Source organism: Oreochromis aureus, linkage group 5, assembly GCF_013358895.1.
Source record: "Oreochromis aureus strain Israel breed Guangdong linkage group 5, ZZ_aureus, whole genome shotgun sequence".
In the NCBI taxonomy this organism is placed as follows: Eukaryota; Metazoa; Chordata; class Actinopteri; order Cichliformes; family Cichlidae; genus Oreochromis; species Oreochromis aureus.
The window spans coordinates 34,383,246-34,401,630 of NC_052946.1; the positions used below are offsets into that span (position 1 = coordinate 34,383,246).

Here is an 18,385-nt window from a genome sequence, read left to right on the forward strand (position 1 = left end):
AAATGTCTGAATAATCAATCAAGAGGGGCAGAATAAAAAATTATATTTTGGAGTCGAACATAAAAACTAAATCATACACCAAAAACTAGGCTCAAAACAACAAAACGAGGTGATTTACAGAGCAGTTCAACAGAAAGCAAAGGCGTCGCGGACACATTTTCAGAAGCACAATAGGACAGCTCTACCCTTGCCCTTGACAAGTTTCCTACTTTGTCAACCCTGAGTTGAATTACAATCTCTATTTAGAGGACGATTGATCCAACCAGGGCAAGAAATGTTAGAGTACAGTGGGAGAACACTTCTGCATGCAGTGATATATGCTCCATATGTGTCTTCTTACTATTACATAGAGGCTAATACAGTATAGCTTGAGGCATGAAAGAATGTCTACATCCCTGAGCTCTTGCTTGAAATACCTCCCAGTAGAGAGATAAAATGGCTGGACAACCATTAATTTATCCATAATTCTTACACTTGAACACTGATGAAGGACTACATGTTCAATAAGACAATTTTTGACAGGTAGGTATAGACCTCTACAGGATTAGCCTGTGTGAAGTGGTGGTTAAATGGCTGCATGGAATAATATTAATATGCAACTTGTGGGGATCGGAGCCTACAGGACTCTGCTGCATGGGGCTTGAAGGGCAAAAGAAATAAAATGTTTTAAATAAAGGTTAAAGGATGATGCCTCATGGGTGGGAGTTCCTACTCAGTCACAAGAGTGTAGCAAATGTGTTGATGTCAGCTATCTCTGTAGACATGGTTGCAGAGGTTGAGTTATCACCGAACAGCACTGGATGAGCCTTAGCAATCGCAAGCCAAAGACATCATCATATACAACGATCTATGGCAGCAGATTAAGGCACCTTTAACCTGAGTAAACTTGGTAGTTGGTTGGTCTGGGTTGCCAGAAATAAGAAAGAATGACCATGAAATTTCTGTATTGGAGAGATATATTATTTTCTGACTAAACCATCCATTTGACACATTTTACTTAAAATCACTGGTACACTGTACATCAATAATACAGTGACACACAATCCCAATAATTCACCCACAAGCAAAAAGTTGAATTCATAAGGAAAAGCAATTTCTTTTTAAAGCACCTTTTTAATTTTTTAAATGCTTTGTGGTATAAAACATAATAAGCTACTAGATGATAATCACAAGAATCTTAAGCTTTGATGGAGAGTTGGTGTAGGAGTGAAGTGAAATGAAAACAGTTTAAAAAGTTTAGTAGAACTGTTGCTGTTAAATTCAATACAACAGAAATTACAACTATTGGCATAATTACTCAGTTGAAGTTAAAAAAAGGACTTGAATTACACAGTCACTATCTGGTCAAAAATGACACAAAGATTAATGACTGAGGATTTAATGGAAATAGAACAAAGGAAAAACTCATCAGTTATCTAATTTTAACTACATTTAAAAAGTGTCCATTGCTTTTGAAATTTGTGTTATTTTTTGAAGCTTAAAACATGTGATGATATAGATGCACAGCAGTAGAAAAACTATACTTTTCATAATCATTGCATATGAAAGGGGAAGATGACCTAAAACAGAGTCATGTGGCTCACCGCTAACCAACCGTGCCTACTTTAAGAGCCACGGTTGGTTACCGACAGCAACAGAAAAAGTCCCACGGCTAAGATTCCCACCCACAAGGACACTGAAGTTCACAGTGTAATATGCAAGAATGAGATATAAATATGACAACATGAAGCATTTCCTTACATTATTAATGCACTTGTTTGTGACTTAAGTCAGTTTTTAGAGTACAATTTATGGAAATTCAATCAAAACTTTTGTTATTGTATTTATGTGTTTATTTAAAGACTTTGTGGTCTGTTTTGCAAATTGGTTGAAAGGTGGCGTGTTTAAAATAAGCATGCACAGAGATATCAAAAACTACAAATCACGAGAAGAACACAGGAACGGACAAAACCAATGACTTTGTTTTTAAAAAAGCAGAATGTTTGTCTGCATGCTTGATTTAATATATAACTGAGATGGGAGGCAATTCCTCAGAGCCATTAACCCTGAATTGAAGACGATGGGAGAAGACAAAGAAGATGACATTGGCTCTGACGTTCTTGATCTTATTCAGAAATGCATCATTTCTAAATGATAGTGAACTTGGAGTGGTATTCCATAGAGTGGAATTCATCAATTTAGGTAATCGTTAATAGTTTGTATGATAAAATCAGCTTCGTGAAATAGAACAAGAATCTAGAAGTGAAATTTGCAGAAAACCTTTGAACCAGAAATGTGGTGTGGGATTAAGTATTAATTTCTTGACTATAAAAAAAAACAATTATTCATTTGTTTTTGCCTTTTTTTGACAGATGTATTTTTTCTACTTAATACTTCAGAGCATTAGCATACAGTTTTTTTTAGCACTTAAATGTTAATTTCTTGTGCTTGAAAGCTCTGAAATAATAAATCCCCCACACGTTGCATAAAAACAGTCTGTATAGTGCTAATCTTATCTATAGTTTACAGGGAGATGTCCTCCTTTATTTAAACTGACATAAAATGTAGCGGAATACTTAAATCTAATAACACACAGACAACGTCGGATCAGCTGTCTGCTACACAGCCAATGTACAGTGACTTACAGAGGAGTCGTCATTGACCAGTAAATCAGATCTGCACACTTTGACTCACTGCTGCAAAGACAATTGGCAGGTGCAGCTTTTAATACAATCTTAATCTGCAGTATCTTTGAAAAAAATGCTTGTTGATGTAAGTGACTGACTAGCTCATTTCCTGGCCATGAAGCACAGTTGTTTTTGTTAAAGCTGTGCCATGCGTTATTGCTCTGGTCGGTCCATCACGGGCACCAATGCCAATATGTACACTGTATGTATCTGTCTGATGTTAGCACGTTGTAACAAAACAACAGTATTTGAATCAAATGAATAAGAATGTGTTAGACTCATATCCTCAGTTTCGAAATCTGTTTGTCTCATCATCACTTAACCCATAAGCTTTCATCCAATGACACTAACAAATGAAAAGATGACTTTGCTTAGGTAAAATATAGTTTAGACACATCTTACCACGTAGTGTGACTAAATGGTCAGAGTTGTGTACAGTCTTTAAGTGCCTTGAATGATCGACTGGTTGCTGGCAGTGGTTGCTAGAAGCTGCTGGCTCTTGCTGGGTTGGTGCACCAAAAAGCTAGTAAGTGCTTTGGTTGCTAGCAGGTTCCCATAGTCTTTCATGTTTGTCTGAAAATACTTACTAACTACAAGCCAAGCAGTAGCAAAACTGGGAAAAATGTGATTCAAACTAGAAGTTGAGAAGTGTTTTTTCCTCCTTCCCTACCTGGTGGTTTCCAGGGGGTTGCTGACTGATAGGCTGGCCTGGGTGATTGGGGCTTCAGCAATCATCTTCAGGGTGTACGGTAGTACCCACTCACAACCACTTGGAGAATACGTATTTTTCCCTTGCGACAGGTGGTTGACAGATGGTCATTATTCACTTTATTTACCTGACCTTACATTTTTAGACATCCAAAATAGTGACCAAGTGGTCACAGTGGTCATGTGTTTGCATAACCTTAATAGACTCCAGTCAAAATAGACACTACAGACAACAATAAGTCTTTCAAACCATTACTTGTGAAGTGTTTTTCAGTTTACCTTTCTGTATTAACCTCTCCCTGAATTTAGTGATTTTATTCTTATTTTGCTGTTTTCAAGATGTTTTAGAAGAGCAGCGTTGTGTGGGTGGGTGTTTAACCCACTATTAATTAATGTGAAGGAAGGACTCTATAAAAGTACAATGACAAGGGTACATTACTGAGTCATCTCCTCAACTTCCGCTCTCTGTTTGTTACGAATGTTTAAAGAGCTCTAAGTGTGCGTCTGACTGAGGCCAGGGCTGGCTGACCCACATCAATGACTGTATAAATATATGTTTTCTACAGTCAGTGAGCTACACACACATGCAGAGCAAAGAAGCCACACCAGACAGGATGAAGGAGGTTTGAAAATATTAATTTGTGCTTTTGAATGTAACGGTCCTGAAACATTTAGAAAATAATGTTGATTTTTCTGTTTCGGTGCTTTGGTCTTGCTAATGCTCCTCACTCTTGTCATTCACTCTTGTTCAACCATAGCTCCCTCTTTCTCTCCCTCTCTTGCCTTTATTTAGCCAGAAAGGAGTGGTAGTGTTTAATATGTTTACCATCTATCACTATAACTGCTGCATATCAAACCTTTCTCTGAGAAAATACCTACACATGTATGCATATCTGAAACATAAACCTTTCTATAGCAAAGAAAAAAAATTAACAAGCGTGTTCACCTGACCTAATTCACCTGACTAACATTTTAAAATGCTTTCACATCCTTGGACGTAAAACAATGTCATTCTGTTGATAATGCTGCTCTTGCACAAGGTCTATATGCACAAGGTGTCCTTTGGCAATGGTGCACAGCCAATATTAGACACAAGATATTATTAGACATTAGGCAGAGATAACATCTTTTAAAGAGCAATAAAACCCTTATTAGGAGGTCAGAGGGGGAAGAGGGGGAGTAAGCTGGAACTTTCAGAGCCAGGAGACCACAGTTTGTGTCCCTTTTGGGAGTTCTGTGTTTTGCACTGTACCTGGTTAGTTTCAGATACTGAAAGCTGCTTAGGTTTACAAAAAGATCATAGCTTAGGTTAAAATATGCCCCTTGACACCAGTAACTCCACATGTTGTAAAATGAAACCCACCCGTTTCATTTAAATGTGACGAGATGGGAGCAAGACACCTGTTTCCCTATTGCCATAAAGAGACCTTCTGTGAGATACCAGCAGCTTTGATAAAATGGCAGAAACAGATGAAAACATGAATGACTCTAGTTCTATGTAGCGAGTTCATGACAGCCAAAAGAAATCAAAAACAAAGGAAGGGGAAAAAACAGGCAGTAGAAACCTGCCAATTCCTTGAGGGATGCATTACATCTTGCTTGTTGGAAATTTTTAAGCAACAGTTATTTTGGATTAGACCACTGTAGATCTCTGACGGAATGCAAATTAATTAATAAATAAATCATGGAATTATTGAATAAGGCACAAATAATCACTCTAGGCTTTACTGAGCTTTACTGATCACCTTTAAAGCCTGCTCAGGACTTGCCGCTGGCTACTGCACACATTTATTTCTTCATGAGCCAGTGCACAACCTCTGATCTTCTTGCAGGGCTGTGTTTACTTATCTAAGACTTAAAATCAAAAGAAGGGGTAACTGGGCTTTTTCCCATTAGGACCTTTGTATAAGATAGTGGAATCTGCCCAAGGACATCAGGCAATGCCAGAATCAATATTATCTTAATGTCTTTAAAAAAAAAAGTACACTTTTTTGTGATGGTGGCAGTGTTGCCTCAAACTGAAAATGAATTATTTGAGAATACTGTGCTTTTCACTGTGGAGTCTGTGTGTTATCCACTGTCCTGCTTGGCTTTCTTCCCACAGTCCAACAGGTAAGCTGAAGCAGCTTTATTCATGGCCCCTTTTCTATATGATTTAGACCTGTGGCAAACCTGTCCAGATTGCAGCCTGCCTCACCCCAAATGCTTGCTGTCAATAATTTTACTCTTTCAGAACCTGAAGTAGAATAGATAATGGATGTAATTTGATTTCTTTATCATTTTTTATACTCATCATGTCCTACTTGTGTGATTCATTATGTCTTGTGTGTTTTATCTGACAAAGCTTTTAATTTATTTTAATTCTGAGCTTTGAATATGCTAAACAAATAAATGGGACCCTTGTTTTTGATTCAGATTTGTACTGAATGATTTCTTTGCAGACCCAGGTAATGCGCTGTCACACAACCGTAAGAGAAAAGTCATGGTCATTATCTAATCTCTGAATGAAACGCTTCTCTGCCCATGGAAAAGGTGTCATTTTGTGAAGAAAAAGACATACAATTTTCTGAGTTCAGTTTTTGTAAAGAGTGAGTGGCCATCTATCTATTATACTCATCTCATTTTATTAATTCACCTTGTCAGAGTGCTGCATTTGTTTTGTAGTCTGGTTTGCTTATGCAGTGTACTTGCACTGCATTTTAGCTAAATGAATTTGTTTTTACACTGCTGAAGGTGAAAGCTTTGTTTTTAATGCCTGAGAAAAAAACACACACAAAAAACTAATGCTATTCAGCTATTAGGCTATGTGTGATTGATATTTTCAGCAGCACACATTCATATTTCCCCAATGTTTAATCAATTGTCATTACCCAGCCAAGTACAAAGAGAAGAGGATATTTAATTTGCACACAGCTATCCCCCTGGAGAACTGTCAATCACCAGCCATCTATCTACATAACTAATGACTGGCCTCATGCTGCCCTTGGAGTTGGGGGATATTCTGATTTATGGCAATGCATTCATATGTTCACATGTTCAGGTCATCGCTGCAGATTGACACTTTCTTAGACGGTGATGGAAGATGAATGAAAGGCACATTTGCATGGAAAGCGCTGATGTGCAGATGCGATTGGAGGATCTCATTTCCCCTAAATATGTGCTTACTCTTCAACCTCAGCTTTTACAACATTAGTCACATGACCTCTTTGACTGCAGATTTTGGCCACTTAGAGAACATTGTGGTCTACATAGTTTGTTTAAAGGACATTTACATGCAACCCTTCCTTTATGATTGTGAGTAGGGAGCTCATGCTGACCTACATTTGTATAAATCCATCCAGCATATGACATTTGCTTGTCAGTGAGCAAATGCTGTTAGGCTAAAAGCTATGATTAATAATGAATGGCCAACCACTCCTTGGCACAGATGCACAAATAAATACAAACACTGATGCAGTATGGATCAATACAGTATAATAGAGTACAATGCATATTGATGAAGCCAGGGATGTAAAATGTGATTTAAATTGTGAAATCAATTTGAGTTTCTTCTTTAACATAACTTAATTACTGTGCACAATTTTTAAAGACTATCCATCCATATGCTAATTACAGAATTGTTTTGATGCTGATTGAAATAACTACAGAAAAAAAAGATTTGCAACTATTCTGCAACTGCAACAACGTAAAGTCAAGTTGTGCTGCTAATTGTGGCATCACTGCTATACTTGTAAAACAGTGTGGCAGCATATATTTTGTCATGCTGCTGTCACTTTAGTTTTGTAGAATAAAAGTCTAGATATACATTTTTTTTTGATGAGCAGTGATGGATAAGTTATGTTTGAAACATAGTTCAATGTCACTTCTTAGCAAACTATGAGTGGATACAGTAGCGCTACTGAAAAAAAGCTGACATTTCTTTGAAACCCAGTTGTGAAAGGAGCTGAATGTGAATCCAAGCCACTGTCTGAAGGGCCATTTTAGCAGCAGGTCAGAAAGATAAAAGCAACTTCATATACCTCAGCATCCTCTGGTGACTACGACAATTACTATAGTTTGGCAGAAAGCAGCCAGGAGGGATGCACGCTGGGAGGAGAGTCTTTGTTTGGCTGTGGCCTGTCATATGGTCTGTTTGTTTCCATCTACGACTATTCTCTGAATCTACCCCTGGTGTAAACAAAACCTAGCTCCACAATTATTCATTATTCAGCAGACATCTTCAGCAAACAAGTGGCAAACAATAATTAGTAACAGAGATGCTCTATTTACTTTATCTCCGTGATCTCATTTACAAAGCAATTCACTGAGTAATTTAGTTTATTGCACCAAGCGAGATGTAGTTTTTACCAAAAAATCAAATATTTATTTAGCTTTTTTTTTTTTTTTCATTTTCCATACATTTGCAAGTTAAGGTCAACACTGAAAAGGCTGTGGATACCAGGTGGATGTGACCACTTCCTTAATCACGTTATCCCATAAAACTCTTTCTTTAATTAGACATAACCGTTCTCCCCTTACCCCAAAGGAAATAAAACGTCAAAAGGAAAATTAAACATCTCAGGATATGAAATAAACTGAACATATTGTACACATTCACACACAAATCTGGAATAAAGATTGGCTCCCTGTAGGACAAAGCTGGGCATCAGCCAATTCCAGGAAAACAGTCATTTTGTTTCGTCTTAAATCACTGCTGCGGTTTGTGCCTTATTGCCTTAAAAATGGCTGTGGAAAGGATAAGAAATGATTAACACACATTTTTTTCTCAGTTTGTGACCATAAACTCCCCTCCTTTTTTTTTATAAATCACTAAAATACAGCAAAAGTGCATCAGTTTTTGCCATTCAGACTAAACTGGCAGCTGTTTTCTTCGGCAGTTCTATTATTCAGTGTGTTGCCTCTGTTCTAGTTTCCTTTGCTTTTCGTATATCTGTTTGAAGTTGGTTATTATTTTACAAAAGTGGTCATAGAAAATAAATAGAAATATTTTCCAGAATGTAATTTTATATGACCCAGATGTCATCTCTTCACTGGTATTGTGTGGAGTCCCCTGCTAATGCGGGTCTTCTTTCTTCCATGTTGTCTCGTTTGATTAATGATGTCCTTTTCCCCTTACTTTTTCATTAACACTTTAGCAGAGTTCACTCTTGTAGTTACCATAGTGAGCATGGTATAAATAAATAAATAAATACATAAAAACAAATAAATACATAAATATTTCGGCATCAAATAAATACATGACACTTTACCTTGGCATGGTTTAACCCCACCCATGTAATGCTGACAGTCCGTCTTTTAACTTAAAATAAATGTTCTTCTTTCGGGAGAGAAACAAACTCTCTCTTTGCACACGGTTAAATAGCAGTTTTAGATATCGCTATACTCTTCCTTATTTCATACCATCACCAGAGCTTTTGAATTTAAATCTTAAAACTCTCACACACGAGAAAAAACAAACAAGTGTAAAAAAAAAGAAAGCAAAAAAAAAACTCTCAAAGTTTTCTCAAAGGAGTTCAAAGTCTGAGACTGGGAATTTTGCTAAAGAGATAAAGAGGTGGTACTCTGACTTTAATGAGTACATAGACTGGCTCTGATCTCAGTAGCCTGCCAGAGGGTGAGAAGGGGAGAGAGATAAGTAGGAGGAAGAAGAGGGTGTTTAAAAGTGTCTCTGCTGAGAAGAAGCTGTGCTAGGACCTTTCCTCCTCAGGGTTTCCTGGTGCGTAGTAGCCTGCCAGTTGCCTGAAGCGTGGTCCCCATTCGCTGAGATAGGAGAAATCCTGTTCTGAGGTGGTGGACAGTGTATGAATGGAACTTAGTGAAAGCGCCGGTGAACTGGTGCCCTCAAAGGCGTATGTCTGGAAGGAGTCATATGGTGGCACTGACAGGTCAGCATCAGCCTGCTCCACCTTCTTTCGAATGTAGCCTTTGAAAAGGGAAAAGTCTGTTGCTGCCGCAGCAGCTGCCTCTGCGCCACCGCCACCCACTCGTTTCGCTTGTATCCACTGTGGCAGTGAGCGGATGTCTGGGCCAGAGTCACAGCTCTTGGCCTCTGGAAAGTCATAGAGGTTCCTCAGAGCACTCATGTCATATGCCTGAGTGTCCTGCTCCCCTCCACCCTCATCGTTGTACTTGATGACGTTATCCCTCATGTCCTCCTCGTCCTCTGTCATCCTCTGGCCCTTCCTGTGGCGTTTCAGGGTTAGAATCAGCAAAACAAGAACTGATGGACAGAGAGAGAGAGAGCGAGAACAAGAAAGTGAAAAGAGACCATATTTGTAATTCTAAATTAAAGTAAAATATTTAGCAATTCAGTGAATAGATTTAAAGACAAACACAAAAACACATATCCACAAATGTTCTGACACACTGAATTCTCGTGCTTTGGTAAAACACAGATAAAAAGGTTCTCATTTACAGGTTTCTCATCACACGGAGTACAGGGGGCATGAATTCAGACTTGTCAGGGCTTAAACATATTGCATGCAAAAAGCGAATCCCCTTTTCATTTTGTGATGAAAAAACACATAAAATGCTTACATGTTCAGGCCCTTTTTAAAAAAATGTCCTATTAGTCTGTCAATCTGACTGTCAAACTGTCTCTTCCGTGTCTTCAACCCATCGGGATTGTCCACTTCATCTTAAACAGTCTTTTTCAGCCATCTGCAACTCACCGCCGGTGGCTAGGGTCCTTGCAGTCTAGTCTACCTTACCTTCATCTGGGGTTTTATTCTATGATGTTGCTTTTCATCTGAGTAAAATGCTTCTACTTTGCATGCTCAGGTTTCTGCAATAAATTTTGCTCGTTACGTGTTCTCTTTCTCCTTACTGAGCTAAATGTGTATGTCGAGCATACACTGCACATGATGGATTTGCAAGTGCTTTCCATAGGAAAGTTTCTAACTACACCCATAGTAACTTTGATTTCACCTCTCGGGGCAAAGGCGCCGCAGGGGAAGATAATATATTATCAAGTTTTACATTTCAAATGCATGAGCATTGATTTTTCAACATCTTGATTGCCTCACTCAGAAATATGATTCAAAAGGCTTAATGGAGACCAATGTGTATATCAATACTCATCCAAGTCAAGTGAAAGTAAGACTTTTTGTTTCTTCAGCTAAGAAATTGAGGAGACCACTCAGAAAGAGAGATAAATGCTTAAAAAATAAGTCTTGATTAAAAAGAATTGTGATAGATCCTGTTATGGACTAATGAGATGAGAGGAAAACAAAGGCTGTATGCACAGATAAATCAATCTGGCTTTAATTTCAGCTTAGTTGTTTTAATTACTGCCTTCATTTGTGATTAGACAAGTCTCACTTAGCTCAGACACCCACCCTCTAACTTCGTCATCCCTCCTCAGGGCTGCACTTTTCCCTCTGAAACTTCCACCAGATTTGTCTCAGATTTGCAACAACATTAAATGTCATTTACAGTGATGGTAAAAACTTATTAGAGCCAGTTATTAATGAATGATGCACACTGGGGAGTGTGACAAAGATAATGAACAACTCAATTTTGAGTAGTGAGATAAACAGCAATCTAGCTGCTCTTTGATCAGGTTATTAGCAAAGAAGAATGTGCGAAGGGATTTATCTACAGTGCACTGTAAATACTCTGAAAGACAAGGATAAAAGTACTTTATTCTGATGTTCCTGTCAATACGATTGTACTAACATTCATTTATTAAATTAAAAGGCGAAAAAAATCTACTGTAGATCAAAAACTGAACTGTACAGCAGCATCAAATAGCTTCTGACTCACTTCCTTGGTATTTTGTTATCTTAATGCATATTCGTTGTTGTTGTTGTTTATTTTTGTTCATGAAAAACGATGGTCTTTCGCTTCTGAGGGCCATATTTCACAAAAACCAGATTATAAATGGCAGCACTGTCCTGATTCACAAAACACTGCCAATTGCAAATTGCTGACAAATTGGCAAGTACTACAACACTCTTGCAGGCTCAGAATTGTTTCTTTCTCTAAAATGGAAAGCTAATTATTCTACTCTCCCGTTTTACAATATCATCTCAATAAGGGAAAAGAAGTTGCCTGGCATGTTCTCTAAAATGCTTTGTTGTACCTACAGTATTTTTTTCCTTTTAGCAGGCACAATAAGCAACAGCTCTAAAGGGATGCCAGTGAAGGGACATTCAGATAGATCATTAAGCAGTAGACATCATGCATCTTCTGGAACAGATAGCCTAAAACAGATGCCTACAAGCCCACAGAGATAAAAAGACTATCAATTATAATGGTGCCTGTGCTGTCCTGGATGGCACATATTGTTTGATGCCCTGAACCCAGAATACCCATTCATACATTGTGAAAATGAGCTATAGTGACATTGTTTCAGAGTCAAAATAGATGGATGTTAGAAATAGGTGCTGTGTACAGGAAATCCATACATGTTAAAGCATGTATATTAATATGCATTAATATGAATTGCACAACTCTGTTGCTTGTGAAGCTTGCACACAAGAATTTCACTCGCATGTACTGTACCAGTGTACCTGCACATGTGATGTGACAATAAAGGTGATTTGATTTGATTTGATTTGATATGCATAAGGGCACGGAAAATGTGACGCTGAAGGTCATATGATTATATTAATAAATATTTCACCTTTCTTCCCATCTCATTTCTCAGTACACCCTACACAACATTAGAATATAATAGTGATGTGATCTATATAACGAGTTGTTGCTGTTCCTGGTAATTGTTTTTCAACTGCTATAAATGCCCTAAAATTAATTTGTAAAGTGAAACACCCAGTGGGTTCATTGCCTACAGAGCTGTGACACAGACTAAAAAGCTTTGCTGATCTTGAATTGGATTTTATTCAGCATCTCTGACTGATACGTACAGTTGTTCTCTTCTTACATTGTTTGCTGGGCTCCACTGGGAAAGTGGTGTCTGTAGCCATTGTGTTTATTCTTCTCCTGTATGAATTGGGTAAATTAATTGCCAGGCGGCTGAAGAAAGAGTCACGGTTTGTGGTAAACTGTGGCACACACTGCCATGCATACTAACCAAGCACTAAGACAATTACTCTAAATTCACACTAATGTGAAGAGCAATAGGAGGTAGGAAACTATGAACTCCTAGATGCAGAACAGCCTCCCTTTAGTAAACTGTGTTAAAGAGTATGTGCTATTATGTGGCATTCTGAAGCGAAGATGATCTGATAGCCTCACTTTTCAAAAACCCTCCTAATGGAATTTACCTTTTAGGTATACAGATGCTTGAATTGAAAGCCACTGAAAACATATTTAACTAGGAGATGAGCACGTCTAAATTTCAATTCAACACCATGTACAGAGTTTACTCTTGCAGGAAGCATATGTACCTGCGCATAGCTGTCTCTTATACATACAAAGCTGGTCCCTATGTGTACAGATGTTGCGATAAGCGTTCCTGACAAGACGGTTAATTTACCCTTGGGCTGCGCTGGTTGCCCCCATGCGGGAGTTCATCACAAGCAGATGGGAGGTAATTGGAATAGATGCATGCAGATGCTGCAACGCAGTGAAATGGATTCATCACATCAGGCCTATAAATGAACTGATGGAGGGATTGTTTGTTCGTAAGGTAATTAGGCAGAAATTTGTTTTCATTTTTCTCATCACCCAACAATTGATATAATAGAGGTTGCCCAGTCTCTGGAGAGAGTGCTAGCTTGTTGGTTAGGCAGTCAGAGTGTATATATGCATATGTGGGAGAGAGAAGATGATGTGCACACAATAATGTTGCATGGAGAAAATGAATTACATTGCAGTTACTAGGAGTGGAGTTATTAATCTAGGTTTGCAATTTGTATAGGTGTATAGCATGTTATGTGGTATAGTATGAAAAAGGAAAAGAGGAAAGTGCGCAGCTGAAGTGATACGATTCCTGTCACATGCCCCACTCTAGTGTTGTTATTCACACTACATGATAGTTGTGAAAACAGTGTTTATCCCCCTGATCCTAACCCCTGCAGTCCTGAGATTTGACTGTCCACATGATGACTAGCAGAATGTAGGCGCTTTAACCTAGCATGTCCTTCAGTTTTTTATATGAGGCACATTTACAGGCAAGAGAATGGCATGGATTACTTACACCACTGGAATGAAGAAAAAAACTGCATACTGCGTGTTTTTGTTCGCTAAGCCACCCATTAAATAAAATATTTTGTACAGTCTATTTTCATGCACAGAATCAAGGTTTTTAGTAGTTTAAAGGCCATACCCAGGTTTTTCAGGGGGATGCAATGTTGCTCAGAGTACCATAACCACAATACCAGAGAAACGTTTTTATAGCCAGCTGAGGTTGTCTTAGATTTGTACACAACATTTTGTTGAGGCTTTTAAAGCCATGATGAATAAATGATGCTCTGCTTTTGAAGTTCACTGCAGTAGATGGCTCAGTTAATGGAGACAGAGTTTTAACAACTCTCATTAGGAAAGCTCTTAAAAGAAATAGTTAGCATTGTTATTCACAGTTGAGTCTGCATAGTGTCACATCATCCATCATTCAATTCCTGTGCAATGTAAAGTGTGTCGAGGAACGGGCGAGGGAAACAAAACACTGTGACAGCGCTGTGGTCTCGTGCTGTCACTATGGAGTGGAGCACCAACACGTACAGAAGGGAAAGTGGGAAGGAAACTCATGAAAATTTAAAAAATGGCTATATCAAACATCTCTTAGGGGGTTAGCATATGCATTTATGTGTGCTAGGAGGTGCACATGTGTATGTGTCTCTCTATAAAAATCCAATAATTTCTGGAAAGCCTATTTAAAGCCTCTATTCCAAGTGCTGAGACTGCTCTTTTACATGTTTGCTTTCTCAAGACGCCTTCCACTTTACTCCCATTCATTCCATCACAGTCTGTGTTCCAGGGATCAAAGTAGCTTGATATCATTTACAAAACTAGATGTCATCTGTGCCTCTTTCTTCTAGTGAAAGCAGCAACAAAAGGTGTTTTTAATCTGTTTTAATGTCTCTCATTTAAGTTTTTAACAAATATGCATTTTCAGTTTAATTAAATGTGGATTAAATATGAAACTGGCCAGTTCAATAAAAGGTAACATAACTGTAGGAATTAATGAAAAAAGGCACTGAGCTTGAATTGATGTCTTTAGGCCCAGCTGTCAACTGTGATTCCATTGAATCTTAAAGTAAACATCCCAAACTAAGCATTACCACAAAAACGCAAACTAATGAATCCATATAACAATTCAACATACAGCAATACATTCATCTTCCATACATTTATAAGAACATTCACTTGCTTACCTATTAGTATAAGCATGCACACCAGTAGTGCTATAAGTGCCCCAGGACTGAGAGCTGCACTCATTACATAGGCTGTGGCATTGCAGGACTGGATGGCTCCATCTGCATTATAAAACATAAAAGGAGCATTTACTTTGCAAATTCAACACAAGCAGTTTGTCAAAGCCTCATCTTGTAAAGAAAATGTCTTTTATCATGTATATATTATGATTTTAAGAGTGTGAAATTTCTGTAGAGGACCATTTTAATGCAAATTTATGCCCTTGTGTTATTTTGTTGTTTGGCATGTAGATGACCTTTTAGCACTCCTACTTCTGCAGAAGGTGACAGTGATGATAATGTTAGTAATGGTGCAGCTCATACAGTAGCACTCACCTGTGTCACAGCCACAAACACGAATGGTCAGGGTGCCTGTGGAGCTGAGGGAGGGAGGCCCACTGTCAACTACTAGAATAGGCAAGAAGTACACGTTCTGCTCATGGCGGTTAAAGCCTGACCGCTGAGTCCGGATGCCAGCTGTGTTGTCTGGGTCAGATATGGGTTGGGATCAGAGAGAAGGTAAAGCAGAGAAACACATATTAGTGACCTTATGATAAAGAATACCATCTATGTCTCCTTGATAGTGTCTAGCTTTTACTAGCCTTCGGTAAATTTCATGGAACTCAATTCAGTAAGTTTATTACCACTGTTGTGTTTTTTTGTCTACTTTGTACTTACATCTGCAATGATAAAAGCAGTAAAAGAACTACTTGTAGAAGTGTTGTTCACTCAAGCTTAAATAAATAATTATAGTTTTCACGACTTGAAAGTTAACAATAATTCCAAGTAGTAGAAGTAACTCAATTAGAATAAATAATTTTAGTCGGTGCACAGTCCAAGGATTCCAGACAAAGATTGTCAAGTTTAACCTGAGGTTAAACTTTTCTGGGAAAATAAACTGCTTTTATGCCATTAACATTTATCATGCATCTCCTTTTTCAAAAGCAAACAACAAGAGGAGAGGAAATCACTGTGAAAGCCACTGTGTGAAATTAAACTTTACTTGTGTATGTACAAGCTCTCTGCCAGAGACAAAGATAAATGTAACTCAGAATACAGGACGAGGCTTTGACAAATAGAGTCAGAGTGGCTTCGTGGGTATACTTGCATAGAGGATAGCAAGTAATTCATCTCTTCAAACGTATATCACTGTTATTCGTGTTGTCTCGGAGCTCCTCTGACACATGTAGAACAATTTTCATATTACCGTTTAAGTACGGGAAGCCTACACCCGAGTTTGTCCTTTTGACTTTAACACAGCATTCCATTCCACTGCTGCACGCTGTAAGAAAAGATTCTCCCTACATCTGCTACAGTCTGTATCCAACAGTAACAAAGTAATTAATCACTTAATTTGTCAGTCCAAAGGAACACAGCAGTCTGAGACTGTATACCTCTGAAAACTTTAAAACACCCCCACACCACGTATTGTTTAATTTCTGTATCCAGAAGGATAATTAGATTAGGATTCAGTTTGCAATTCTTTTTTTTCTCTTATGGTATTATTTATAACAAAATGTGTATTTTTATTTTCCTTTTAAATTTGTCTTATGTATCTTTTCAGCATGCCTCGGGGCATTTCACCCATAACATAAAGGCAGTTTGTCATGTAGCAGCAAATTTTATTTGTTGAGATAAGGTTTTGCTTTACAGACGACCAGCAACAACTTCAAAGAGTTTACCAACATGAAAAAAATGCCTTTTCATCATTGTGTGTCAAGACTTGGAGACAGAACGCAATGTGAGGCCATGATAAGGAAAAGAAGTGACAGATTGAAAGTGACAAGCTGACGAATGTGTCCATGAAAAGAAGGCAGTGTCAAAAACAGGGGTAGGAGAATCAAATGTCTGAGTGGTATTTTGTTTGCCTCACATCAAAACATATACATGTTCTGAGGTGTTGTTTGTGGGCTTGACTACATATATATATATAGATATAGAGATAGATAGATAGATAGATATAGATATATATATAGATAGATAGATAGATATAGAAAGTTGTGTATTTTTTCTAGGGAAATGGGGTGAAATTGTAACATTACATCTAAGAATATATGTACCGTGATTATTTACCAGTCTCCATAATCACCTACATAGAAGCAGACACTGATAATATTTATGATTTTCCAATGTGTGTGTAAGTGTGCATTTTTTTGTGAAAAGGCAGAAAAACACTTGTGGTATACTTCTGCTGTCCCCAGTGTTTGTATCTATATTATTGTGTTATATTTGTTGGATTCACATGTAAGCGAGCGGAACTGCAGCAGACCTTGCTGCCTCCTTTACAGTGACATTTCTGTGGCTCCGGCTGCTCCCCTGACATTTTCCTGGTGTCAGATCAATCTTGATTTAACCAGTTGTCACATTCACTTAGGTATACATATCTAAACGACGGATCTGCAAGTGCATTTGCAAAAACACAGACAGGCATGGAGAAGCTCATCTTCCTGACAAAGCAAAGTCATCACTGGGGAACACTGATTTTAATGTTTCCTTACATTTTGCAGGTAGGTATAAATTTTATGTTTAACACAATATTTAAAAAAAAAAAGCCATTATTTGAGAAATAGAGAAAAAATCCACAGTTAAACACAGTGTTCAAATGTGAAAGATATTCCAAAGCTTATGCATTTATATAAAAGGCTTTGAAAAAAATACAGTCATGATACAACTCTGCAGTTTATGAGGTATACCATAAAACCATAAAAATAATTTTTAAAATGGAGAGAATCATCCACATACTGGCATGCAATATTTTCTAATGATATTTTTCTCAGTTAACAGGAGCGTAACAGCTGGTGTTTATCCAAAAAATAATAATAGAAATATCTCCCTTTTATGAGACAAAGGTCTAATCACACAAAAAATACACAATTTTCCCTACGCCGTAAAAAAAATCTCAAACAACTTGTCTTCTGGCAGTTAACTTTATCGGTTATTTAATGTTAAAAACATCAACCATCTGGCACTGGATTAAAATAACCCAGAAACTGTAATTATGGATTTAAATTTATATTTTCACAAAGTTTTTTGAGCAATAGTCTTTCAAGTAAACATTGTCTTAAGATCTGCATTTTTAAAAATGGATTTCACCAAACTTCTATATAGCGGTACAGTCCTCCGATTTTGACCCTGTATGGGAGTGTCCTGCCGGCTGTCCTGCCTTAGGTGCCAGACTACTTAAAGCCAGAGGAAGGAGAGCTCGAGTGCCAGAGAGCCTTTTTGGTTTGTAGCTAGAGAGCTGTGTGTGGTAGGTGCTTAGTCCTGCTCTGTGGAGAGGAGTGTGTGTTTTGGTGTTCAGCCTTTTTGAGTTACTTTACAGTTCAGTGAGAAAACTCGGGTTTTGTTGTTTCCTTTCTTTAAAAGGCGATAGTGGCTTGTCTCTCTCTTTCAGTTTATTTAGTAAAAAAATTAATACAAACTTTTAAGTTAGCAATTGTGCCTCCTTGTCTCCTTTTTTTCAACCTGGACACTTTTTGTTACTTTCACCTGGACCTTATAGGGGTCAATTATTAATAATATAATATTGTTAATATTATCACTTCGTTATGGTGGTAAGTATTAGTTCATTATAGATATGTCACATTCTTAAACTCACTCACAACAAATATAACACCTGGTCACAGATTGGACTCCTACTTTTACTGTCATTATCTAAAAATTCAATAATGCTTATAATGTTATCAACATAGC

General features: G+C 37.7%; 1 protein-coding gene across 1 annotated transcript in view; it reads right to left on the bottom strand.

Annotated features, from left to right (window-relative positions):
- Window positions 1-7,711: 7,711 nt before the first annotated feature.
- LOC116326853 (cadherin-22) overlaps window positions 7,712-18,385 on the bottom strand; it is a 71,726-nt gene continuing 61,052 nt past the window's right edge. The window contains exons 10-12 of the mRNA XM_031748279.2: window positions 15,029-15,178; window positions 14,654-14,755; window positions 7,712-9,594 (exon numbers count right to left, since the gene is read on the bottom strand). Of these exons, the coding sequence (XP_031604139.1) occupies window positions 9,062-9,594; window positions 14,654-14,755; window positions 15,029-15,178 (785 nt within the window). The 3' untranslated portion in view covers window positions 7,712-9,061. The remainder of the gene's footprint in view (window positions 9,595-14,653; window positions 14,756-15,028; window positions 15,179-18,385) is intronic.